At 38.7% G+C, this 27,927-nt stretch overlaps 1 protein-coding gene across 22 annotated transcripts in view; it reads right to left on the reverse strand.

Annotated features, from left to right (window-relative positions):
* Positions 1 to 27,927, reverse strand: part of GPHN (gephyrin) — an 801,248-nt gene that overhangs the window by 59,222 nt on the left and 714,099 nt on the right. For all 22 annotated transcript variants that reach the window (XM_058293259.2, XM_058293251.2, XM_058293256.2 and 19 more), the window contains one exon: positions 10,487 to 10,608. In XM_058293259.2, coding sequence (XP_058149242.1) covers positions 10,487 to 10,608 — 122 coding nt within the window. The remainder of the gene's footprint in view (positions 1 to 10,486; positions 10,609 to 27,927) is intronic.

A 27,927-nucleotide genomic window follows, 5' to 3' on the forward strand; every position in this document is an offset into this window, starting at 1 on the left:
TCACATAGCAGGTCTATATTCAACTTCCTTAGGAAGTGGCAAACAGTCCTTCACAGTGGCTGTACCATTTTACATTCCCACCAACAATGAATAAGCATTCCTATTTCTCCATATCCTCTCCAACATTTGTAGTTTTCCAACTTTTTAACAGTGGCCATTCTAATAGGTGTGAAATGATATCTCATTGTAGTTTTGATCCTGCAGTTCCCTAATCTCTAGTGATATTGAACATCTTCTCATGGTTTTTTTTTTTTGCCATTTGTATTTCTTTTTTGGACAATTGTGTTTTCAATTCTTCTGCCCTTTTTAAATTGGGTCGTTTGTTTTTTATTGTTGAGTTCTAACATCTCTTTATATATCATGGATGTTAGACCCTTGTCAGACATGTGATATCTCCCACTGAGTTGACTGCCTTTTCACCCTTTTCACAAAGTCCTTTGTGGTGTAAAAGTGCTTCATTTTGAGGAGGTCACTTTTATCTATTCTTTTGGTGCTTGTGCTTTGGATATAAGGTTTAAGACACTACTTTCTATCACAAGATCTTGAAGACATTCCCTACATTTTCTTCTAAGAGTTTGATAGTTCTTGCTTTTATATTTAGGTCCTTGATGCATTTTGAGCTAATTTTTGTAAAAGGGGTCACAATAGGGGTCCTCTTACTTTCTTTTGGATATGGATATCCAGTTCTCCCAGCACCATCTGTTGAATAGACTGTACTGGCCCAGCTTAGAGGGCTTGACAGCCTTGTCAAAAATCACTTGACTATAGATGTGAGGGTCTAATTCTTGAGTTCTCTATTCAGTTCCATTGATCAATTTATCTTTATACCATTACCATGCTGCTTTTAACCACTGTAGCTAAATAATCTGCTTTATTCAGGAAGTGAGAGTCCTTCAACTTTGTTCTTCTTTTTAAAGATGTTTTTGGCTTTTTGGGGCTCCTCACCCTTCCAAATAAATTTGATAACTGGCTATTGCATTTCTGCAAAAAAGGTCATTGAGATTTTTTAATGGGATTGCATTGAATCTGTAAATTGGTTTGGGTAGAATTGACATCTTAATGATATTTAGTCTTCCAATCCATGAACACGGAATGTTCTTTCATTTATTTATGTCTTCTTTGGTTTCTTTTAGCAATGTTTTGTAGTTTTCTGAATATAGGTTCTTTATGTCCTTGGTTAAATTTAATCTCTAAATATTTGATTCTTTTAGTTGCTATTGTAAATGGAATTTTTTTTCTGATTTCCTCCTCAGATTGCACATTAGCAGTGTATAGAAATGCTATTGATTTTTGCGTATTAATCTTGTAACCCACCACTTTGCTGAACTCATCTATTGGTTCTAGTAGGTTTGTTGTGGATTTTTCAGGATTTTCTAGATAAAGGATCATATCATCAGTAGATTATGAAAATTTTACTTCCTCCTTTCCTATTTGGGTGCCTTTTATTTTTTTATCTAGCTAGAATTTCTAGCGAAAAATTTGCACAATATTAAATAACAGTGGTGACAGTGGGCATTCTTGAATTGTTCCTGATCTCAACAGGAAAGCTATCAGTCTTTCACCATTGAGTACAATGCTAGCTGTAGGTTTTTCATATATGCACTTTACCATATTGAAGGCTTCCTTCTATTCCTACATTTTGGAGTTTTTATCAAGGATGCTTTATTTATTTTGTCCAATGTCTTTTCTGCAACAATAAAGAGGATCATGTGATTTTTCTTCTTCAATTTATCAATGTGGTTTATCACACTAATTAATTTTCTTGTGTTGAACCACCCTTGCATACCTGGGATAAAACCCACTTGATGGTGGTACATATTTTTAAATGTTCTTTTGGATTCAGTTTGTAAGTATTTTGTTGAGGGTTTTTGCATCTATATTAGGGATATTGTTCTATAATTTTCTTTTTTCGTAGTATCTTTACCTGGTTTGTGTATTAGGGTGATGTTGGCTTCATAGAATGACTGTGGTAGTGTTCTTTCCTGTTCAATTTTTTGGAAGAGCTTAAGTAAGATTGGTATTAGGGTGTCTTTGAATGACTGGTAGAATTCACCGGTGATGCCATCTGGTCCTGGGCTTTCCATCTTTCGGAAGTTTTTGATGACTGTTCCAGTCTCTTCACTTGCAATTGGTTTGTCAAGGCCTTCTATTTCTTCTAGGGTCAGTAAGGTGGTTTGTGTGCTTCTAGAAATTTGTCCATCTTGTCTACATTGTCTATTTTTTTGATGTACAGTTGTTCATAGTATTCTGTTATGATCTCTTATTTTGCGAGGCCAGTGGTAATATTCCCTTATCATTTCTGATCTCTCTTATTTGTGTCTTCTCTCTTTTTTCTTTCTCTGTCTAGTTAAGGATTTGTTGATTTTGTTGATCTTCTCAAAGAACCAAATTTTTGTTTTGTTGATTCTCTCTATTGTTTTGTTTTTGTTGTTGTTCTCAGTTTCATTTATTTTTGCTCTGACCTTTATTATTTCCTTCTTCTGGCTTGGTTTGGGATTAGTTTGCTCTTCTATTTTTAGTTGCTTCAGGTATGCAGTCAGATCTTCAATTTTATCTCTTTCTTCTTGTTGTTTTCTCATTTTCATTCATCCCAATACATTTACTGAATTATCTTGCAATTTCTTCTTTGACTCACTGATTATTTAAGAATGTGTTGTTTAATCTCCATAGATTTGTGAATTTTCCCTTTTTCTGTCCATTATTGATTTCTAGCTTCATTCCATTATGATCAGGGAAATAATTTTGTATAATTTCAAACTTTTTAAATTTATTGAGTCTTGTCTTGTGACCCAATGTATGGTCTCTCCTGGAAAAGGATATATGCATGCTTGAAAAGAATGTATTTCCTGCTGCTTTGGGGTGTAATGCTCTATAAATGTCTGTTAGGTCTAGTTCATTTATATTATTCAAGCTCTCTGTTTCTTTATTCATCCTCTACCCAGCAGTTCTCTCCAATACTGAGAGTAGTGTATTGAAGTCTCCAAATATTATTATAGAGACGACTATTTCTCCCCTCAGTTTTGCCATTGTGTGTCTCATATATCTTGGCATACTCATGTTAGGTGCATAAATATTTATTATAGTTATTTCTTCTTGGCGAACTTCCCCTTTTATTTAAATATAATGACCTTCTTCATCCCTTATAACAGTTTTGCATTTAAAATCTATTTTGCCCCATATTAGCATTGCTATTTCAGCTCTTTTTTGGTTACTATTTGTGTGGAATATCTTTTTCCAGCCTTTCACTTTCAACTCGGTTGTGTCCTATAGTCTAAGGTGAGTCTCTTGTAGATAGTATATAGGTGGTTCATATATTTTTATACATTCTATAAGTCTAAGTCTTTTGATTGGGGAGTTCAAGCCATAAACATTCAATGTTATTATTCTAAAGGCTTTACATACTTCATCCATTTTGTCCTTTGGCTTTTGTCAGATCTTACTATTGTCTGCCTTTTTACCCTTTAATTTACCCTTCCTAATAATCTTCATTTCTATACTCTTCTCCAAGTCTCTTGCCCTTGTTTATTCATTTTAGGCTGCAGCACTCCCTTTAGTATCTCTTGTAATTCTGGTCTTTTGGTAACATACTCTATCAGTTTTTGTTTGTGAAGACTTTCACATTTTTGAAGGGCAGTTTTGCTGGATACAGCAATCTTGACTGGCAGTTTTCCTCTTTCAGTACCTTAAATACATCATACCACTTCCTTCTTGCCTCCTTCGTTTCTGGTGAGAGATCTGCACTTAATGTTATTGAGGTTGCTTTGCACATGCTGTTTTGCTTTTCTCTTGCTGCTTTCAGAATCCAATCTTTATCTCTGGTATTTTTCATTCTGAATAGTAGGTGTCTCGGAGTAAGTCTATTCAGATTTAATCTGTTTTGGGTACATCGTCCTTCTTAGATATTGATATTTATGTTTTCAGACATTATTTTCTCAAAGATTCTTTCTGCCCCTTTTCCATTCTCTTCTCCTTCTGGGACACAGAAAATGCACACATCTGTGTGTTTTTCAGTGCCATTCAATTCTCTAAGACCCTGTTCCATTTTTTCCATTCTCTTCTCTTTCTGTTCTCTTGTCTTTTCCAGTTTAGATGCTCTATCTTCAAAATCACTATTCTGTCTTCAAGCAATTCAAATCTGCTCTTGTCCTAGTATGGCTTGTAATTAATTTTTCTGCTGTCTAGGCAGCTGAATATATTGGTGAATTTACTCTGATGGCCAATTTCTCTCTCTTGCCTTGGCCCCCCTGCCCCCGCCTCAGCTCTTCTTTGATATTTGGTTCAACTTATTTTGCATCTTTAAAATTGCCTAGCTTAAGTTATTAAAAATGGGCCAGAGACTCACTAATAGGGTGTAGATTTTCTCTCAGGAGTGGGGTAAAGAGAGACCCAAAAGCAGCTTTTCTCTGTGTAGTTTCCAGACAGCCCAGCAACTGGCACTCATCAGAAAACTTTTCCTCAAAGGTGTTTATTTCAGTCTCCACTTTCCTGTGTTTCTGGTCTGGTGAGAGCCAAAATTTAAAGTGGGCTATGCTGGCTGATATCACTGAAGAGAAACCCTTTGTTTCCTGCCCCCTTTCCCCCTTGTAACAGCTGACAGAGAGGAAGATGTCTCTTCTCCTCTCAGCCAGTTGCAGTTAGCCAGGGGTTTTATCATGGCTTAAGGTCTTGGGGTGGGAGATCGGAACTCTTCCCAGCCACCACGGGTGTTTGGTATCACATTTGTTGTTTCAGGTTCTTCATCTCTTTGTCCCTCAACCTCTTAGGAGTTGTGTAGCACTGTCCTGGTCTGATGACCCCTAAAGAAGGTTCCTCATTGAGCTTTTGGCCCTTTCTCTGTTGTTTCTGTGAGAAAGTTGAGCCCTGCCTGTCTACTCTGATGTCATCTTCCCAGAACTCAGGTTATTTGTTTTTTTGAGCTTCAGTATTAGTATGTATAAAATGGAGATAAAAGATACTTATCTGACTCTTGTTTAATGAGGTTTAAAGAAGATATATAAGTGAGAGGACAAAGTATAATACCATAAGTATAGTAGGTACTCAATAAAGATGAGTGCCCCTTCCCAGTTCAAGACTGATATATTTGGGTTGAAGAGACTAGAGGAAATGGATGGGAATAGAGTGGGGAGGAAAGAGAGGAGTGGAACAGAATTGAAAACTTCTTCCTAGTTCTTACTAATAACAGTCTTATTCACCTCTATAATACCAAAAGTTAGCACAGCATTACCCTTCATAAAACTTTGTTGAATTATTAGAGTATGTAAATTCATATATAACAATCCCAAATTCTGTCAAAGATATATAATATGAATTTTAGAAAGACCATATTGGTAGCAGATGAGAAGCTGAGTTAGAGGGGAACAAGACCTGAGGCAGGGAGACAATTAATAGGATATTGCCATATATTTAGACAAAAAATAAATGAAGCATTGAACTAAGCTTCCCAGGATAGTAGGGAAGAAGAGATGGGAATGTTGAGAAGAAATATTGAGGAGGTAAAATCTCCAGGACTTTAATATAGGAGTGAGTAAAAGAGAGATAGCTAGGATGACTTCCATTCAAGTTGCTTCTGGTTTGGCTGACTTGCTGGATGGTGGTGGCAGTAACTGAGTTAGATGATACTAAAAGAAATGGAACAGATGGTGGTAGGGAAAGGCAGTGGACAAGATGGGAGGAGGATGAATTTAGTTTTGGACATGTGGAACTTTTATTGTCCTTTGGACTTAAAGAAGATCTATTGAGTAGTCAGGTGCATCTACAGGTGTTTTTCCCGAGACAGAGATCTAGGGTGGGGATATAGATTTTTGAATAATTAACATAAAGTATTAGAAGGACAAAAGTGAAAAGGAGAGCCATAGGGAAAACCTCCTTTTAGAGACTGAGCATAAGAAGAACAGTGTAGGAGAAAGGAGAGTCTAATAAGAGAGAGGGAACAAAAATTGGAAGAGCTACAAAAGCCAAGAAAGGACAGATTGCCAATGGAGGATAAAGATGTAGAAATGGTGTGTTGCTAGAGGGGGATGTAAAATTGTGATAGAGAGGACTAATAGCTGTATTCTGCAAGCATTTTACTTGTGTTTAGCTACATAAACATATTATTTAAAAGAGGATGAAGATAAAGGAACACTGACACTTTTCTGTTCTAAGTTATACCCTTCAAAATTTATCTTGATATCTTTTTCTTTTAAATCTCCATCCAAATCTGAGCTGAAGCTCCAGAACTTTCTAAAATATTTTTACTAGTAGGCTATAACTTCCTCCAGAGTGGACTCTATATTTCAGCTTTGTATCTTTAACAGCCATTGGCTTAAAATTCATAGCAGATGCATGATTAAATTTACTACTTCCTTGCTACTTGAGTGATCCATGGAGCAGGAGTACTGATTCATCTGGGAACTTGTTAGAAATGCAAAATTTTTACCCATCCCAGATTTACTGAATCAGAATTTGCATTTTTAACAAGATCTCCAGGTGATTCATGTTAAGTACACAATCAATACATTCTGACTTATGGAACTGACAAAGAAATAGGGAAGCAGACTTGGCCCAGTGGTTAGGGCATCAGTCTACAACATGGGAGGTCCGCGGTTCAAACCCCGGGCCTCCATGACCCTTGTGGAGCTGGCCCATGCGCAGTGCTGATGCATGCAAGGAGTGCTGTGCCACGCAGGGGTGTCCCCCACGTAGGGGAACCCCACGCGCAAGGAGTGCACCCTGTAAGGAGAGCCGCCCAGTGCGAAAGAAAGTGCAGCCTGCCCAGGAATGGTGCCGCACACACGGAGAGCTGACACAACAAGATGACGCAACAAAAAGAAACACAGATTCCCGTGCCGCTGACAACAAAAGAAGCGGACAAAGAACATGCAGCAAACAGACACAGAGAACAGACAACTGGGGGGGGAGGGGGGAAGGGGAGAGAAATAAATAAATAAATCTTAAAAAAAAAAAAGATTCTCCAACTTCATCCCAAGTGATACATCTCCATGAATTCATTCTAAAACAATGGTTTATAATGTCAATTCTTTTTCTTAAAAAAGGCTTAAATTTAGTTGAATTGGGTAATTTTGCCTGGATTGCAAAGCTTCTGAAAATCTGTCCTCAAGTTTCAACCAAACTTACCTGCATTACCTTTCTATGTGACTCTCCTATTCTAATCAATCAGGCCTGGTGTGAGGAGCTGTTCATTTCTACACCTCTAGTTTTGTTCATTCCATGCTCCCCACTTGGAAGTACAAACCTTCTCTGTCCATTCCAGCCCATACTGATGCTCTCTCTTCTGACATATTTATATTTGTTATTGTGTCTTCATAGTGAGAGAGGAGAATTGTGGATTGTTAATCTCAAGAGCCCTAGATTCCATTCCCACCTCTGTATAGTTGTTTAGTGTTAGGCAAGTCACTTAAGATCTCTAGGTTTCAAAACCTATCTTTTTAAAGAAATAGACTAGGAACTCCAGTAGTAGTGTGTCTCACACAGTGTGAGAAAATATGTCTTATGGAATGTATTTTAATATAAACATAATATTTATAAATAGATGCTTTTCAAATATAGTTGTTAATTTTCAGGTATCTGAAATATCCCACTTGTAAACTTCACTGTATTTATCCTCTTTTAAAATAAAAGGTAGAGTAAGCAAAGGCAGCTTACTTTTTGTTGAGCTTTAGCTCAGCTTAATTCAAATAGTTACAAAGTCTACTCTTTTAGTTTACATTAAATGTCAAAATTATGGTAGGTGGTAAGAATAAGAGCTGAGGAGTAGAATCATACAGAATTTAAAAACCAGACTCAAACCTTTTTTTAATGACAAGGATAGAGCTCTTACTTTCCACCCCTCTCTGTCCTAGCTTACTTAGGTTTCTGTGCTCACTGAATTCTTGAGCTAGTACTTTCCCTGGTTTAAACGTACGGTAGAGTTACCCCCATGACCCTGTTTGTTTCCCTACAGAGCTTCTCATAGAGGGTTCTGTATAACAACATTTGTTTTCAATAGTGAGCGGCTGCATAGGAAGGAGAAAAAGGTAGAAGGAGGCAACCTCACAGAATATCAACAGGCCATAGATTAAATGTAGCTTGTTTCCTTTGCTAAACTCCCAGCACAGATTTTCATTACAACAGTTATAAATTCCCTACTTCCACCTTTCATTTCTGCATTTTAAACAGTTCACTTAGGTCCTCTTCAATACAGTACTCCAAGGCTGAGAACATACTATCATATGCACCTTTCAATGGTGTATCAGCCTTTATAAGTAAGGTCATGGTAATATATAAGTGCATCAGGTAAACTTTTTTTTTTATTACAAAAGTACAGGAGGAGGGAGAATGGACATAAATATAGTCTAGAAAAATGTAGGGTTAAAAGGATTAAAAAGCTCCTTTACCTTGTAATATTTCTTAGAGTTCATTAATGTACTTGGAGGCAGGCACACAGCCAAAGCTGGGTGGGAAACAAACCCTAACAAATCTCGTATATTTGTTCCCTGAAGTTTTAGACCTGCTTCCTTTAGGGATCACATTTCTGTACTTTAAAAACCCTTGGAGTCATCCTTTCTTTTCTCAGGTGACTTCTGTCTTCTTTAAAGCCTGATCTGCATAGAATAGTTTTTAGGTGCTTGATGTTTATATGAAAGGCTAGCATATTGGCCAAGTCTAAATTCAAATAACCAGTTTTTTTTCTTTCTCCCCAGTGGATTCTTTCCTGACTTCCTAGGGCTAGGGAGCCAGGGCAGGGTTACACTAGGTAACCTGCGACACTGGTTTCATCAGCACAGGCTCTAAAATGGCTTGTTACTTAACTATGGACTTCTCTAGGACTAAACATCCAGGTAAGTACAAATACTGCTCAGTGTCTATTCCAAAAGTTCTCAGAGAAAGAAAATAAAATCAGAAGAGGAAAAAAGAGCTGTATAAGGTAGATGACATAAAAACCCCTCCCTTTCAGGTTACCAGCAAGATGCTGTGTCTGAGGATCTCAGTTTGAATCTAGACTGACGTTCTTATGTGTCAGAGCATATCTTGTGAAATGGTAGGTCAGAGACCTTCAAAAGCATATTTGGGACCTGGGAAAGCACTTAGTTCTGGCCCCCTGCTCATTGTTTTTGCTCATTGCCTGCCTGTTGTTTTTGCTTGTTGTCTGTTTTTCTTTTAGAAGGCACCAGGAAGCGAACCCAGGATCTCCCATGTGGGAGGTGGGCACTCAAATTCTTAAGCCACATCCACTCCCCAGCACTCATTTTAAGGGAAGAAATATCCAAGCAAAATGAGCTTTTACTCAGTGACAAGGTGGCCATCAGAAAGAAAGTTGTCATTCTGGGTGACAGATATACCATGGTATACACACTTAGATTTGTCTCCACCAGGCTAATGTTCGCGTTTTACTAAGAGCAGGCACATCTCTAGTGAATTACAAATAGTGCCTGATGAAAGATGGCAGAGCAGCTGTGCTGTGTGACAATCAGATGCTCAGGAAGAGCAGACTTGCTTTTGATCACATGTGAGACACCTCTGGAGAGTCACAGAATATATGGAGTATTTAGAAGAGAGATTATTTAATTTAGCAGATGGGGGCATGATGCTCTTAAAGATGGGTAATTATAGTCCACGTGTCTCTCTCTCTTTTTTTTAAAGATTTGTTTTTTATTTATTTCTCCCCCCCCCCACCAGTTATCTGCTCTCTGTGTCCATTCACTGTGTGTTTTTCTGTGTCCGCTTGTATTCTTGTCAGCGGCACCCAGAATCTCTCTCTCTCTTTTTGTTGCGTAATCTTGCTGCGTCAGCTCTCCTTCTGTGCCGCGCTATTCTTGGGCAGGCTGCACTTTCTTTCGCGCTGGGCAGCTCTCCTTATGGGGCACGCTCCTTGCGCGTGGGGCTCCCCCACGTGGGGGACACCCCTGCATGGCACGGCACTCCTTGCACACATCAGCACTGCACATGGGCCAGCTCATCACACAGGTCAGGAGGTCCTGCGTTTGAACCTTGGACTTCCCATGTGGTAGGCAGATGCCCTATTCTTTGGGCCAAATCTGCTTCCCATGTGTGTCTCTTTTATGTACTTACAAGTGGGTGAAGCCTGAAGAAACTTGGGTTACATGAGGATACAAAAATAATATAAAAGTCCTAGAAAATGACTTTACTTAAACTTCAAAGAATCAGGTACTGCTAATTTGACATTCTCTTACTCTTCTCACCATGTTTTTCCTATCTTTCTTAAAACAATAATGGTGTGAATAGGAATAACACCATCACCATTAGTTCCACTAGGATAAAGCCAACTCTATCAAAAAAAGATCTCTGTGAACCTGATACAAACACAAAGGAAAGCAAAATATTTCTCCTGTTCTAACAGGCATTTTAGGAAAATGTTCATCTCTAAAGGCTATAAATGTCACATAATTTTTTTGCTTTTGAACAATGGAGATAACTGAAACTTACAGTATCATATTTCTGCCTCTTTAGTACAAAATAACTTTTCAAAATAAAATCCAATACTTACTTGTCTCCCACAATGCCCAAGTTGATTGTGGGGTAACCATGTTCCTGAATTGTTGCCAGAAGGGTTGAACGATTGCTGTCTCGAATCTTTCCTGGTAAGAGGTCATCTTCGGGATTTAGCAGCTACAAAACCAAAAAAATACCAAAATTATTCTCAGGATAATGTTGCCTATCACTACTGAAAAAAAAAAAAGGATCTAGTAAACAGTTTAGCATATCTAATGCCTACAACAGTATCTGGCACATACTCAAAAGTTCTTTGAATACTATCGAAAATATAAAAGGAAGAGAAAATACGTAGAAATTTAAATGGTGATTGAACAGTGGCCAAGTATCATACTAGCTTTGGCTACAATTTGAAAATAATGATCTGGAGATACTGGCCTTGCCAGTAATTGGTTATGGGGACAAACTAAATAAAATGATTCTCTTGTTCCCTCCCATTATTCTTTTCCAGTTTGTCTTTCACTGAGAACATTTGAGGTAGACACTGTGTGACATATTCTCAAGTCTGAAGAGAATGATTGTTCATCTTTTCTTTCAAGATTTTTGACCTCTCTTGTCTGAAGTGGGAGCAACAATACCAACTAGGTTACACTTATCTAAAGGAGAAGGAGATAGATGCTTTGTCTGTGACTAGCAAACTTAAATGAATACTTAGCTACACATAGCCACAATGACCCTGAACTGAATCATCTTTTAGAAATTAATACCTACTATTATACCTATGAAGAAAATTATAAGAAACATTCTGAGGCAGTGTGGTAGAGTAGAAAGAACTTGGGATTCAGGCATTGTTCATATTTAATTCAGTCACACTCTTTATGCCTTAGTTTTGTTATTTAATAAAGTAATAGTAACTACCTTGCAGGATAGTTCTTAGGATTAACTGAGTTAATAGGCACTCAGTTAACACAGATAAATAAATATATAATAAATGTGATTCTCTTGTCTTTCTTTATGATATATAATATTGAAAGAATACCTACTTTTCCCCCAATAGTTTTTATACTGTTATTCCTAGATGCTAGTGCAAATGGAATTAGTTTATATAATGTGACCATTAGATTATTAGATTATAAAATACTTAAGAGTAGGGGTCCTTAACACACACAGGCACAAACAACATACAACTTTTATACATTTATATATTGTCTTAAGTTGTACTTTGGTTTCAGAAATATTATAAAGTGAAAAAAAGTACATTTTAAAATTGGAAAAATCTGGAATATTATTGTAGGAGGTTGAAGGCATTTCAGATGCTTAGATATTAATATATATAGACAATAGCCAGGGCTTAATCTCTCAGTTTCCCAACCAATAACTGTAACCAAGGTTTAAAAATTAACAAATAATTATATTATAAAATAGCAAAAGGTTAATACTTGAAATTACTGAAGCTAGCTAGAGTGGTTTTACCCCTGTTGATGGTTACTCTAGACTTAATCTCCCTCTTGTGTATTCTTACCTTTGTGATGGTAATTTGAGATTGACTTTACCCTTGTTTACTATTGTGATGGTAATTCTGGATTGAATTTACTCTTGTTTATGGATTAGGCCTATCCTTGAGTATGCTTTAATATCCATATGAAAGACCTTGTAACTGACCTTTGTTCTTTGTACTCCATCCCAAATCCTTGTGACTGACCCTGGTTTGCAACTGTATCCAGTCTTTCCTATTCAGCCCCTTAATGTTTATTAATGAAGGAACCTGTGTCCAGCCCTGCTCTAATTATTCATTAGCACTCAGATGTTATAAAATATTAGAATTTCTGCAGACCAGGGAGGCAGTTTTGGGTTATGAGGCCTACTGTGTTCCTTTGCTTGTACAACCAAATAAACCCTTTCTCTCTTTGAAACCCCAATGTCTCAGGAATTGGCTTATTGACTTATCGGGAGAAAAGAATCCATTTTTTTCAGTATCATAATCTCAAATCCTTTCAATCTTCCTTCTGACACTTCAGGGATACTGAAGCTGGCTAGTAAGATAGGGAATCAATAGATGGATCTGGAACCTGGGAGGAAGTCCCTGTGGACATCAATAACCCCAAGATTGCTGCTGGAAGACCCTCCCCAAGATTCATTTCGAACAAGAGTCCCTCCAGAAGCCAGGAGAAGCCCTTGATATTTCTCAAGGACTTTATAATTGGGCCCTCCTAGGGGATTGATGGGTGGGGTAATCAATCAAAACATCAAACAGCTGGAACTCCTGCCCTGCCATTAGCAAATGGGTAGAATAATTAACAGTTCAAAAAGCAGGTGCAAGTTGTGAGCACTCTCTCACCTTTGGACTCCAGTTTCTACCTTCTCTGTACTGCTATTGTAGTGCTAATATGGAATTAATTTTTGATTTTAACACATGACCATTAAAGTCATTATAATTTTATAAAGGTTAAGGCTTACAATTCTTTAATTCCATTACTCATACAAATTGCTTCAGAAAGAAAACTGCGTGGTTATATCACTGTTTTTCACAGCAGGTTGCTGACCACCAACTACGTAAGAGTCCCCTGGGTATTAGGGTGTTTTGTCATTCATACTACTCTCTATTATTTTGCAGCGCACAGTTTCAGAAGTAACAGAACAATTAGAGATCATTGGAGAACCATTATTTCTCTGTAAAAGTGACATAATGAAATAATAGCCACTTAAATGAAAGTGTGGGATTTATTGTGCATTTAAGTATTTTCAAGGAAAACATATAGAATAAGGCTAACTATGCTAGAATAGACTCACAATTTTCCTCTTTAGATCTGAATCTTATCTTCTAGTATCTTATACCTCCAGTCATCTCTGGAACATTTTAATTGGATCCTGAAATTTACTAGAGTTAAAATATAAAAGAAAAAAATACAAAACCAAAACAAAATGTAACCCATTATCTCCATACCTTTTTACTTTCTTATCTAGCACATACTAAATTTCAATTTTCTGTTTTTTTGTCAATAGCATCATCATCCTTCCAGTTTTCAAACATTTAACTTTTGATGTTTTATTTCTTTGTAGTCCATTCTCTTTCCAAAGATCTGAATAAAGAACTTCCTAATCCTCTCTTCTTTGACCCTATGCTATTTACATGGAGGGGGGACAACCCCCTCCCCCAATTAAAGCCATTTATCTTATGCGTGAATTTCTGCAAAAGCCTTATAATTGGTTGTCTTGCCTCAAAACTCTTTCTTTCTGAGAAGTAAAATAGAGACAACAACTTGCAAAACTGTATTATTACTTGCATAATAGTAAATTGTACCACATTATTACATGCTGCACAAAGTATCTGAAGTCAAATTATTTTAACACAAGCTATTCAGATCTATATCCTCCAAGATATGACCATGGACAGTTTGATTGAACAGTAACTACACATGAACTCATGTGTTCCAAAGATATGACTGTTCCAGCAACTCATATGTTTTACATTTTCTGACCAATCTCTGGCCAGACCTTGCTTACGAACTTCTCTTCAAAACCCTATAAACACCTTTCTGTAATGCCTCTCTTTTGAGACACTAATGAGATTCTGTTGATATATTATTTTTCCTTGCCCAAAAACTTTAATATATTGTTAGAGATTCCCCCTCACTAGGATTGCAATCATTAACAAGCTGTGACTCAATTCCTCCTGACACGCACTGAGGAAAGACAAGCCCCCCACCCCCATAAGCCTACGTGCCTAAAAGCACGGCACTTCCCCTAAAGGCTAAACAAAGAAACCATGTGGAAAAGGGAGAAAAGTGAGGTAGAGACTATTACCCCTTCCAGAATAAAGCACATCTGCTCCTCAGTATTCCAAGAAAACATAACTCCCCAGTCCACTATTCTCTAGCCATAAAAGAGAAAATTTTTGCCTCTAGGTTTTCCTATTGGCCCTTGCACCTCACTCGGACCCTTGGCCCCCTCCCAATGATTATCATTTCCCTGCCTAGGAATGTACTGTATAAATTCAAATCCCCCCTTTCCAGGGGTGGGCTGAGTCTATTCTTCAGACCCACTCCATTGGGAGAGCTTCTCAATAAACTTCCTGCCTGCAATCATCAGTCTCCATGTCCCAGTGAGCACCCTTTCTCTAAAATTTGGTGCCAAAAACCTGGGACTGGGGTCATGTTGAGACTGGCTGACTGGTGAGGAATCTCACCCTGCCCATCCAACAATGGACATTAAATCTCAGCTGGGTGAGTTAAGGATTTCTCCACCAGAGGATCCTCTCTCTCTCCTTTATCTGTTGTCTAGGACAACCTGTTGAAAAACTCCTAGCGCTAGGCCAGTGATCCTCACTGTCCCCAAGGGCCATGGCGGGTGGAAGGCCTGCATCCTCATGGAAGGAAACCCCTTGACTCGGAGTTGTCTGGTTCCAAGTGTGGTTTCTTTTTTCCATGGAGATTTCTGACTGATCTGGGGATGCCTCTCTCACTCAGAATCTCCCCTGTCCTAGAGATCCTTAGTCTCTCCCAAGCCTACCTAAAATGGGGAATTCAGTATTGGCCCCCACAAAAACCACACCTTTGGGCTGTCTCTTTCATAATCTTAAAACTCTATTCCTAGAAGGAGACATCAGACCTAAAAAGCTCATTTTCTATTCAACCTCTGTGTGGCTGCAATACAAATTGGACAATGAAAGTCAATGGCTGGAGAACAGCACTTTTGATTTCCAGGTTCTCCAAGACTTAGAGAACTTTATCCAGTGCAACAGCAGATGGCCAGAGATCCCTTACATTCAGGCCTTTTTCTATCTTCACAATCACCCCTCCCTCTGCCAATCCTGTTCTTGCTACCGAATTCTTCTTTTACACCAGAAATCTCCTCAGAGATCTTCTTCCTCATCATTTCCACCTCCTAAGACTTCTGAACACTCTGACTTTGATCCCTTAGATCATGCCACCCCTCCCCCCATATACCTCCTCTATATAATCCTCTGGTGTTATCTCCGAACTCACCCTCCTCCCCTTCCTCCTCCCCCCCCTTTGTCACCACTGCCTTCTACCTCCCCCCTTCTCTCTTCTGCACACTCCCCCTCCTCCTACGCTGCAGTCCTCCACCTCCGCCAGCGTGCACACTCCTAACCCCACACAGATGCCAGCTTCTCTCTTACCCCTTCAGGAAGTAGCAGGAGCTGAAGGAATAGTCAGAGTTCATATTCCTTTCTCATTCTCAGATTTAAGCCAGATAGGAGATGGGTTAGGTTCTTTCTCTGAAAATCCCATTACATACATTAAAGAATTTCAAAACCTCACTCATTCATATGACCCCACCTATGAGGACACTAATGCTATCATTACCTCCTCCACAACTCCAGAGGGAAAACAACATATTTGGGCTGCAGCTACCACTTTTGCAGATTCCTTCCATATCCAAAATTCCAATAGGCATCCAGCAGGCCCACTGCAGTTCAAACCACTAACCCACTCTGGGATTACCAACCAGGCTCCACTGACCTTGCTCATATGGACCATTTCTTAACCTGCATAAGAGAAGGCATGAAAAAGGCTCTCTTTAAGGTAGTTAATTATGATAAAACTCCTTAAGGTAGTTAATTATGATAAAACTAACAGAAATCTGGTGAAAATCCAGCTGTCTTCATGAGTAGATTAAACAAGTCTCTCCTTAAATGTACTAATTTACATCCTGACTCAGATTCTGGTCAACTGTACTTACATACCCACTTCATCACTCAATTTCATCCTGATATTAGAATGAAACTACAGAAGTTAGAGGATGGCCCTCTAACCCCTCAGAAAGGCCCAATGAAAGCAGCCTTCAAGATCTTTAACAATGCAGAAGAGGAAGCCAACTTGTAAAAGCATAAGTGAGATCAGGTTAAAGCCTCCCTCCTTCTGCTACACTCAGGGCTGATTCTCAAAAACCCCATCCCTCTTCATCCCTTTGGCTACAACCCAGACCCTGCTTTAAATGTAGAAAGGAAGGGCACTAGGCATGTCCCCACCTTGATCCAAGGTCCCCATCAGGGCCTTGCCCGTGTGTAGGTGCAAAGGTCATTGGAAGTCAGACTGTTCTGAAAATCCTATCTCCAGGAAAGTTCCTCCAGCACACCCTACAGATCTGGAGCTGAAATCTTCCTTTCCAGCCTTGTTGGACTGATGAAAGATGACTGACACTGGGTTTGGAACGGCCCCACATCTTCTTCAGTAAGTCTGAACCAAGGGTTATGATCAAGGTTGGAGGTAAGCTGACTTCCTTTTTAATTAATACAGGACCACATATTCAGTCTTCCTAGAACATTCAGGATCTTTATTTACTTCCTCGATCTCTATTGTGGGAGTTGATAACATCCCTTTTTCTCCTTTAATTACCAAGCCACTCATGTGCTCAAAAGAAAATCACACATTTCTCCCACCAATTCCTCATAATCCCTACATGACCCTCCCTGCTCCTAGGTCAATATACTGTCTAAACTTCACTCCTCTATTTCCTTTACACTCCCTTCCTCCCACGCTAACTTCCTTTTCCTCCTATCTACCACATCCACCCCCTCCCTGATCCCTACTGACATTCCCCCCGTATTGCAGACAGGAGTTTGTCCCCAGGTCTGGGATATCAGTTCTCCTTCAGCTGAATTACACCATTCCCCTGTCAGAATAGTCTTAAGGAAACCCTCCTCTTTCACAAATATTCCTCAGTATCCCCTGTTCATTTCTGCCCAATGAGGCTTGAAACCCACCACTGACAAACTCTGTACTGCTGGCCTTCTGTGTTCAACTAACTCAGCCTTTGATACTCCAATTCTAGCAGTGAAGAAGCCCAACAGAAGCTATAATCTTGTGCAGGACCTTAGAACTACTAATGAAGCCATACAGCCTATTGTTCCTCTAGTTCCTAACTCATACAGTCTTCTGTCCCACATACCCTCTCAAACTACACATTATACCATACTGACCTCAAGGACACCTTTTTCACTATTCCCCTAGACAAGACTTTCCAAGACATTTTTGCCTTTATGTGGACAGACCCTGAAGGCCCCCTAAATCCCCAACAAGTAACATGGACAGTTCTTCCTCAGGGCTTTAGAGATAGTCCCCACATTTTTGGACAGGCCCTACACCGAGACCTCTCTGACCTTCAACTCCTCTCCAGTACTCTTCTCCAATATGTCCATGACCTCCTCCTTTACAACCCCTCCTTACAAACCTCCATAACCCACTCTATCACTTTCTCAGTGATAAGGGATATTGTGTTTCCCCAAGCAAAGGACATTTTAAAAAATCTGAAGTAACCTATCTGGGGCTCCACCTTTCCCCCTCACATAAGCATCTAACTGTAGACCAAATCCAGCTCATCAACAGCTATCCCCTCCCACAGACTAAAACAGACCTCCTTTCTTTCCTAGGGTTTATCAACTTTTTTCTGTATCTGGATTTCAAAAATCAGACATATATCTAAACCTCTCTACGAAGCTGCTTCTGGCAACTTACACGAGCCACTTGATCACCCCCTGTAGCTCAAACTTCCCTTCAATCAGCTTAAAGAAGTCCTGTTAATTGCATCTGTTTTAGCTTTCCCCAATCCATCTAAACCTTTCTCTCTCTATATAGATGCCCAACACGAAAATGCCCTAGGAATCTTACTGCAGCCACATTGGCCCTGATAACTGAATTATTGCCTACTTCTCCAAACAGTTAGATCCCATGATTCTCGGTTGGCCTACCTGCCTCAAAGTCCTCGCTGCTGCTTCCCTCCTAGTCCAAGAAAGTTTTTAAACTGTTTCCAATAAGTCATCTCAATGTTTTTTCCTCACATTCCCTATCTCCTCTTTTAACTCACAAAGCTATTGTGTCTATCTCCTCTACCCATCTTCAAACCCTTCATGCAACTCTTCTACAAAATCCTGGTATCTTCTTATACTGCTGTCCTCCTTGCAATCCTGCCACCCTCCTCCCCGCTGATCCCAATCCATCCCTGGAAACACCTGACACAGATTACACTCATGATTGTGGTGATATACATGATCTTGCTAAACCTCTTCCCAATATTTTAGATACTCCTTTTCCTAATTCTACTCACACATGGTTTATGGATGGCAGCTCCATTAAATGTAACAATTCCACTCAGGCTGGATATGCTGTTACCTTAACTGACACTGTTGAACTGGGTCCTCTCCCACCCGGTACAACCTCACAAGGTGAGCTCATAGCCCTCACCAGAGCACTAGTCAGAGGCAAGGGGCAAGCCATAAACATCTACACTGACTCCAAATACACATATCACATCTTACACTCACATGCCCCCATCTGACATGAGAGAGGGTTCCTGACTTCTAGTGGATCCTCCGTTATTAACAAAGATCTCATCCCACAACTACTCCAAGTGGCATCACTTCCCACCCAAGCTGCTATAATTTACTGCAAAGGGCACCAAAATTCGAATTTCCCCATATCTGTTGGCAATAACTGAACTGATGCTGAAGCCAATGTGCAGGCAGGTATCAACCATACCCAGGTTCACATTCCACTGTCACACCCATTCTCCTAGCACTTCCATATTCTGCCCCCTTAATACCTGAGGAAACAAAAACTTCCCCTTGTGGGAGCAAAGTGAGTCAAGGGATGATTCATGAAGGATGGAAAAATCCTTTTACTCGAATTGCAAAAATATAACATTCACACTTCTTTACACAATCACTACCACATAGGACACAAACCACTCTCACTACTCCTATCTAACTCTATACATTGTCCCAATCTCTCAAAACATTTAAAGACGATCACAAGAGACTGTTCTATTTGCCAACAAACTAATGTCCACGGGAATCCTACTTCTCTTTCTTTAAAACACACCAGTATAGAGGCTCCAAACCAGGACAAGATTGGCAGTTAGACTTCATCCACATGTGACCAGTGAAAAAGATTAAGTATCTCTTAGTCCTCACAGACACCTTTTCTGGGTGAGTTAAAGCATTCTTGGCAACCTCAGAATGGGCAGAAGTTGTTGTTAAAATCCTATTACAGAAATAATTTCCAGATTTGGCCTTCTCTCTTCCCTGTAGTCAGACAATGGAATGGCTTTTACTTCATAAATCACCCAAGGTATCTGTAGTCCCCTAGGAATAACTTGGAGGTTACATATCTATTCTCTACAGGTCCCAATCTTCCATAAAGGTTGAGCATATGAGTAGAATCTTAAAACAATATTTAACCAAATTAGCAATGCAGATACAAGCACCTCCATCCAAACTCCTACCCTTAGCTCTCATGAGAATCCAAACTCTTCCTTGAAAACCATATTTCCTTGGCCCCTTTGAAATCATGTATGGATACCCCTTCACCTTCATTGACATTTCTTCTCAGTTATCAGATTTTGAGAGGAACCTACTTGGCTTAACTCAAACGTGGACCCTCCTCCATCAGCTAACTGACTCTATGCTTCCTGCACTGGAACCCTCTGCTCCCTCACTTCCTATTCACCCAGATGACTGGGTATACCTGAAAACCTTACAACCTAAACCCTTTGCCCAAAATGGATGGGTCGTTTTCTTGTTCTCCTAACCACTCCCACTACAGCAAAACTTTTAAACTTCCAACGTGGATACACTTTTCAAGTTTGAAACCTGCCCTATGACCTCTTATGAACAGTAGAACACCAGATCCTGAAACTGCAGAGAAGTACAACCCTGAGACTTCAGATAAGTACACCTGTGAAGCTCTTGGAGATCTGCAACTGAAACTCACAAAAGACAGAGGTGACAAAACCCCAAATCAGACGTCTCACACCAACCCACATGATACACAGAGCCAATACTTTTGTAGTATTCTCTCTGTGCACTTGACTGACTTTGTCATCCCCTCTACCCTTTCAATATCTAGACATCATTTGGAACCTGTGGTTGCAGGGAGACTTCTCTGATTTTTTACCCTGAAGAAATCCTTTTCTTTTCCTTTGCTACTCTCTTCCTTTTATTCGCTGATTAGAGTTGCAATGACCAGCCTATATTTTACGCTTTCGCTCTTCCTCATACTAATTGCCCCAAGTACTCCCTACCATCCCCTCACTGAGACCATTCAGACCATAGCAACTGCAGTCAATCATGCCAATTGCTGGATATGCCTGGAATCTACCCACTCTGAAACTCTATCCCTACTTGCCTTTCCAGTAAGTGCAGAAACCCTCCTGTGTCTCCATCCACAATACACTGGTTTCGGTGGTTGGTGTGTTGTAGAACTGTTGCCCCTCCCCCCCACAATCTTGCCCAAGTATGAAGATGTACTTATTCTCCATCAAACCTTAAGTGAATTAGAAGACTCTCAGCTGGTAGAGAATTGAGAATTCAAACTCCACTGGCATAGTCACAGTCTTCATGGACAAACCCTTTCTGCGTTTTAAACACCTGTCCTCATGAGATAACACAGCCATTTTAGGGCATATACCCACTACATCCTACAACCATACTTTGCTCTTTGACACTACACTGCGATGGCACACAAACTTAGAAGTACCAAATAAACAGCTCAATTCAACCCTCATTTGGAATGATTCAGACATTAACCAAATGCTTTCTACACACATACGTAGCAAAAATTATAGTGAAAATATTCTGTGCTTTAACAGTTCCTATAGACAAACTGAGTTATCTGGCCTAGGAACTCAATCAGGACAAGTACACAACCAAACTAAAACTTAGAAAAAAAGGCAAAGAATCTCTTTACTTTTTCTCTTTTGAAATCTTCTTTGCCAGAGCCATTTAACCTATGACCCTTCCAGCCCTCATTAATCCCCATCCTTGCACAAATGCGGTGTATGGAAGACCCAGACATTTAATCTTTCTAGCCATTTGCATTAATATTTTCTTCCCTCTGGGCCCTCAACAGCACTAACACTTGCAGACACTGGTTTTTATTTTTTATGCAGTAACATGGAATACCTAGTACTTTCCTGCATGTGGACAGGAACTTGTACTATAGTATATATCATCCCAAACACCACTATCCTAAAATCCTAAGAAATGGCCTCTTCTGGACAGATACCTAATCTAGGTTCCTTTCTTGAAACCTCACTCCAACCTCAAAAATGAAATGAAGGCAAGACAAGACATTTCTTAGAAGGCCCAGAATTTGAATATCATGACCATGACAATGCAATCTTAGAAAAACCTGGTATAGGGGACACAATCTTCCGCAGCCTGTCTGGTGTGCAGGAATACCACTATTAGATGATCAATTTTAAACATTTCACTCCAACTACGACTATCCTGGAATGCAAACCATGCAGGCCATAGACAATCAACAGTTAGAAATAAATAGTCTAGCATCAATTCTCCTGCAAAAATAGAAGATCAGTGGATGTTCTCACAGCAGTCGTAGGAGGCACCTAAGCAATCATAAATGAAACTTGTTGTTTTTATATTAACAGAACTGGACAGGTAGAAGAGAATCTTAAAGCCTTGAAAGAAAACAGAGAAACTGTTCAAATAGCCTGAGGTAATAACTATGGGAATCAATCATGGCTATCCTCATTCCTCTCTTATTTTTCTTCACCCCAAAATTAATCCTTTTACACATTATAACACTATTACTGTTATAACACACACACATACATACATACATATATATGTGTATATATATATTTATTTAGATATATATATATACACACACACACACAGTTAGGAATGTTAGAGGTTCCCCCTCACTAGGTTTGCAATCATTACCAAGCTGTGACTGAATTCCCCCTGACATGCATTGTAGAAAGACAAGTCCCCCCCGACCCCCATAAGCCTACGTGCCTAAAATCATGCCACTTCCCCTAATGGTTAAACAAAGAAACCATGTGGAAAAGGGAGTAAAGTGAAATAGAGAACCTCAGCATTCCTAGAAAATATAATGCTTCTTCAGCATTCCAAGAAAACATTAACTCCCTATCCCACTACCCTCTAGCCATAAAAGAGAAAATTTTTGCCTCTAGGGTTTCCTATTGGCCCCTGCACCTCACTTGGACCCTCGACCCCCTCCCACCGACTATCGTTTCCCTGCCTAGGAATGTACTGCATAAATGCAAATCCGTCCTTTCCAGGGGCAGGCTGAAGTCTATCCTTCAGATCCCCTCTGTTGGGAAAGTTTCGCAATAAACTTCCTGCCTGCTATCATCAGTCTCCATGTCCCAGTGAGCGCCTTTTCTCTAACAATTATAAAATTATACTTTTATATGATAAATTTATATTTATATAAAAATATATTAATATAATTAATATATTAAAAGGTCAGTTTCCCTAATGGTCTTTGTATTAGGACTTTGATAGTCATGGAGGTCTCACCAAGACTTAGGCAAGAGCCCGTGCCACCAGTATTCTTATCTTGGTTACCCTGTAGTTCCTTGAGGTTTTGAGCCATTTTGCTGGGGAGGGATTCCTTGTCTATGATGATGAGATAAGTCCAGCACTTATTTGGGCTTTCATTTTTTTTTTTGTTCCCATTTTCATTTTGTTTGTCCTAGAAATAAGGTTCCCAGGACTTTTAGGTTATTTGATTAGATTTGTACTAATTTTTGTTTTCCTTGGTGAAGATCTGCTAAAGCATTGATTTTATACTAACCATCCTACCTGTCTTGTCAATTGGCTATACTGTTGTGTGTCTATAAGAACTTTTCTTAGTTTAGTCTGTATGTAATGAAGGATTAAGAATTAAGAAATAATTATGATTACTGAATTATACAGATGTCCTTTTACTTCCAGTAAATTATAAAATAGCCAAAAGTTAGTATTTGAAATTATTGAAACTGGGTAGAGTGACCTCACTATTTGGATACAGCCATTTCCAACTAAGACATGCCTTTGCGATGATTATTCCAGACAGATCTTACCCTGGAAAATGGTCACTTCTACCTGCTATTATGATGATTATACCAGATGGATCTTACCTTGGTATACAAACATTTCTATTGAAAGGGTAATCATTCTACCCTCCTCTCTTTAATATCCTTTTACCTTGTAACTGATATTTGTTTTCAATATCCCCCTCCATCAGATGCCTTGATCTTGATAATGATTATAACTTTGTGACTCACCTTGGTTTGGTACCTACTCCCATCCTGTTCAGCCCCTTAATGTTTATTAATGAAGGAACCTATGCCCAGCTGTACCCCAATTATTCATTAGCATCCTGATGTTATAAAATATTAGAATTTCTACAGATTCACGAGGCAGTTTTGGGGGCCACAAGACCAATGACTTTAGCTTACATAACAAATAAACTCTTTCTCTCTTTGAAACCCTGGTGTCTCAGAAATTGATCTTCAAGGTGCATCAGGAAAAGGAACCTGCATTTGCTCAGTAACAATTGTTTGAGAAATTTGCTTTGGAAAAGTTCTCCTTTCTACCCATTCTAGCTTATTAAATTTTAGGGTCAGCAATCAGACATTCAATTTAGATGTTGAGAATTTTAGACACAGTATATAAGCAATAATTTCCCTTTTCACTAACCTTTAGCTAATGAATTCATGGATTCATTTACTAATAAACTTGTGCTACTTCTTGGCATAACTCTGGCTTCTGTTTTCTCTTTTTATTTTTCATTTATTTTTCTAAAAAGCATACATTCCTTACTTGCAATTGCAGTGGCCATTTTGGAGTACTTTAGACAGGACAAGAATCATTCATTTGAAAGGCAATTTTAGAATAAAAAGGAAATTCAATTCTGAATATTCAATGGTTAGCATTTTTTGTTATTCAGTTTCAAATGAAATTTGAATAAATGTAAAAACACTAATTTCTTTTTATTCTTTTGTTAAACCCTCATAAGGGGATTCTCTTCCTTATTTGTCTAAAAGAGAAATGACCTAATTTATTTTAAGAGACCTCCTCATTCATTTCTTCTTGCCAGAGATTTAATCACAGCGTCGTGACAGAATTGTCATGTACCTAAGACACTGTTTGAACTGGTTGTTGTGACTCACTTTCTCTCTTTTTGCATACTGAAATGGGTTTTCCTGCATCTAAGACTTGCCCTACTTTGTAAAGGGAAGATGATGATACTTTTACAGTGGTCAGTAACTCTTTCTATATCCATTGCCATCAGCTTCTTTATACTTCCCCACTCTTCTTTCTCCGTCGTCTGAAAATTTAACTTAATAACTGAACAAAAAACCAATTCTGGGCATTAGGTACATACCCTAGAAATACCCAGATAGTTCAGATAAATAGATCAAATACAAAAAGAGGGTGGGATATAATTGTGTAAGATCTAATGGAGCATGTTCATGTTCCAAATGACATTTTTTTGGTATTATGTTTAATGAGCTGAATAACTCCATAGTGTAACTTTTTTAAAAAAAAGTTTTATTTTATTAACATATTGTATTAGTCTGCCAAAAGGTGCTGATACAAAGGAGCAGAAATCTATTGGCTTTTAAAAAAAAATTTATATCTCCCCCCACCTGTGGCTTTTTATGTGCTGTCTGCTGTGTCCATTAGCTGTGCATTCTTCTGTGTCTATATTTATTTGTTTTATTTCCCCCTCCCCTTGCAGCTTGCTTGCTGTCTGCACTCTGTGTCCATTCGCTGTGCTTTCTTCTATGTCTGTATTTATTTAATTTCCCCTCCCCCCTTGCCTATTGTCTGCTCTCTGTGTCCATCTGCAGTGTGCTCTTCTGTGTTTTTGCTTGTCTCCCTTTTTTGTTGTGTCACCTTGCTGAGTTGGCTCTCTGTGGCACTTGCAGGCCGGGTGGCGCTTCACGGCACTTGTGGGTGAACCCGCCTTCACAAGGAGGGACCAGGATGCAAATCTATTGGCTTTCAAAAAAGGGTATTTATTTGGGGCAAAAGCTTACCGTTACAAGACCATAAAGAGTCCAACTCAAGGCTGCTTTCTGACCAAAGTTAGTTGCCATGTGTTGAAGCAAGATGGCTGCTGATCTCTGCCTGGTCTCTCCTTTCCTTCCGGGCTTCTAGTCCTCCAGTCCTCTCTCTCCTGGTTAGGGCTCATCTCTCAGGGCTTCCTACATCAATCTTGGCTCTCTTCCCAAGGTCAGATATAAGCTATCAGGCCAATGGTACATCTCTTCCTGGGGCTCCAGCTGTTTGAGCCTCCTCCTTTCTATCACATGGCAGGATCAAAAATGACAAAGTTCTCTCCTCTTCCCATGTGTCTTCTTGAGTAAGCGTCCATTTATATTGATCCATGAACGGGGTGGGGACTCAACCTTAGTCACACCTTACTGATGTGGTTGAATCAAAAGCCCTAAATTGATTTTATCAAGTAAACTTAATCAGAGGCCCCTTACTGAATTTTATGCAGTCAAAGGGTATTACACACTAAAGAACAGATTTATTTATAGACATAATCTTTCTCTTTTTGGGATTCACAAAAATAATCTCAAACTGTCACACACACAGCTAACAATTTCCCATTTTATCCACTTATAAGTATACAGTTCAGTGATAATTACATTCAAAATATTGTGCTACCATTACCAACATCTACTACCCCAAATTTTTCATCATCTCAAACCAAACTCTGTAACCATTAAGCAATAAATCCAGGAAAAATTTTTACCTGGTTAAGCTAACTGTCTTGGTTACTAGGTTACAAGATAAGAAGAAAAGAGGAAAATTCTGAGCTTTTAAAGATAATTTAAAGTCTTTAAGCAGATGTGGCACAAGCAATTGAGCTCCCACCTACCACATGGGAGGTCTCTGGTTTGGTTTCTAGTGTCTCCTAGAGAAGATGAGAAAGATAGCAAGCTGGTGTGACGGGTTGGCATGGTGAGCTGATGCAACAAGATGATGCAAAAAGATGATACAAAGAGGAAAGACAATGAAAGACAAAACAAAGCAGGGAGTGGATGTGGCTTAAGAGACTGAGCAACTCTCTCCCATATGGGAGGTCTCATGTTCAGTTCCTGGTGCGTCCTAAAGAAAAGATGAGTAGACACAGAAAGCACACAGAGAGCGGACAGTGAGCACAAAACAATGGGGGGAGGGGAATAAAAAAAATAGAGCCTTTAAGAATTTGGTTTATAAATACAAACACTTTTAAACTGTATTAGAAAAAAGTTCACATAATATTTCTTAATTATTAAGAAATTAAGATGACTCTTTGGACAAATAGGCTGATTTAATAATTATGGTTTAAACATTGTCCTGTTTTCTTCTTGGCTTTATCACCACATGAAAAAATTATATTAGAATAATATTCTAGTTATGCAGGTCTTGGATTTATTTTCTCATAAAAAATCCTAATTTGAATCTCATAAATTTCCTTTACTGGTTTTGTTGCACATTAGCAAAATTTGTGTTCATCTAAATTGAATGATAATAGGGAAGTTCTCTGTGAAAAAGATGGATTCTTACACAGCTTCAATTACATCATTAGATTTTATTCTTTATTTTTTTAAAGATTTATTTTATCTCTCCCTGCACCCTCATTGTTTGTACTTGCTGTGTTGGTTCATCTTCTTTTGTTTCTTTAGGAGCACTGAGAACTGAACCCAGGACCTCCAATGTGGGAGGGAGGTGCCTAATCGCTTGAGCCACCTCCATTCCCTGCTTTGTTGTGTCTCTCTTGTTGTTTCCCCTCACCTTGTTGTGCCAGCTCGCCATCCTGCTTGTCCTCTTTAGGGGGCACCAGGAAACTCTGCTCCCTGCTTTGTTGGGTCTCTCATTATATTTTTCTTCTTGTGTCTTTTGTTGCATCATCTTGTTGTGTCAACTTCCTTAGCTTGACCGTTGTGTCAGCTCACTTTCTTCTTTAGGAGGCACCAGGAACCAAACCATGGACCTCCCATGTGGTAGGTGGGATTTCAATTGCTTGAGTGACATCTGCTTCCCATCATTAAATTTTATAAAAATTAAATAATAATTTCCAAATCCTTACTTAACTATAAGACTTTGAACTAATATTAATTTGAGCAATCAATTAATAATCCTGGTTATATGGACAATATAATATTTAATATACCAGTGCTCTTGTAAAATACATAATAAAATAACCATTTGTAGCATTTTGGTATTATTTATGAATTCCAAAAATAGATATTAGATTATGTTTGTAGACTGGGGAGAGAAATAAATAAATTAAAAAAAATCTTAAAAAAAAAAATGGGCAAGTTAATTTGTACCCAGATACAAAGGTATCTCTTTATACCCCAAAATTCTGTATACCCTATTTATGGCATATTCTTAAGTCACTTTAAACAAAAGTTTCTAATAATGCTTAATGCTGTTTTAAAAAAAGTTCTGCCAGTAAATATTTCTTGCCTTTACTTAAGTTAATATCTTGTCACCTCTGCAACTCGTCTTCATTTTGCCTTTCCTAAATTTAGGATAATAAAATTGTTAAGATGTCTTTTATACCTAAGCTGCCTTTAAGTTTCCTGGATGGCTACTAGGTAATACAAAGTTTTACTCCTTTCTCCTTACAAAAGGAGGAATACTAAAATATTTGACATTCTTTAAATTTTGATTAACTTTAAACTACTGAGTTAATTTACTTAGTTAATGCAGGGTTA

Source organism: Dasypus novemcinctus, chromosome 3 (genome assembly GCF_030445035.2).
Source record: "Dasypus novemcinctus isolate mDasNov1 chromosome 3, mDasNov1.1.hap2, whole genome shotgun sequence".
Classification (NCBI taxonomy): domain Eukaryota; kingdom Metazoa; phylum Chordata; class Mammalia; order Cingulata; family Dasypodidae; genus Dasypus; species Dasypus novemcinctus.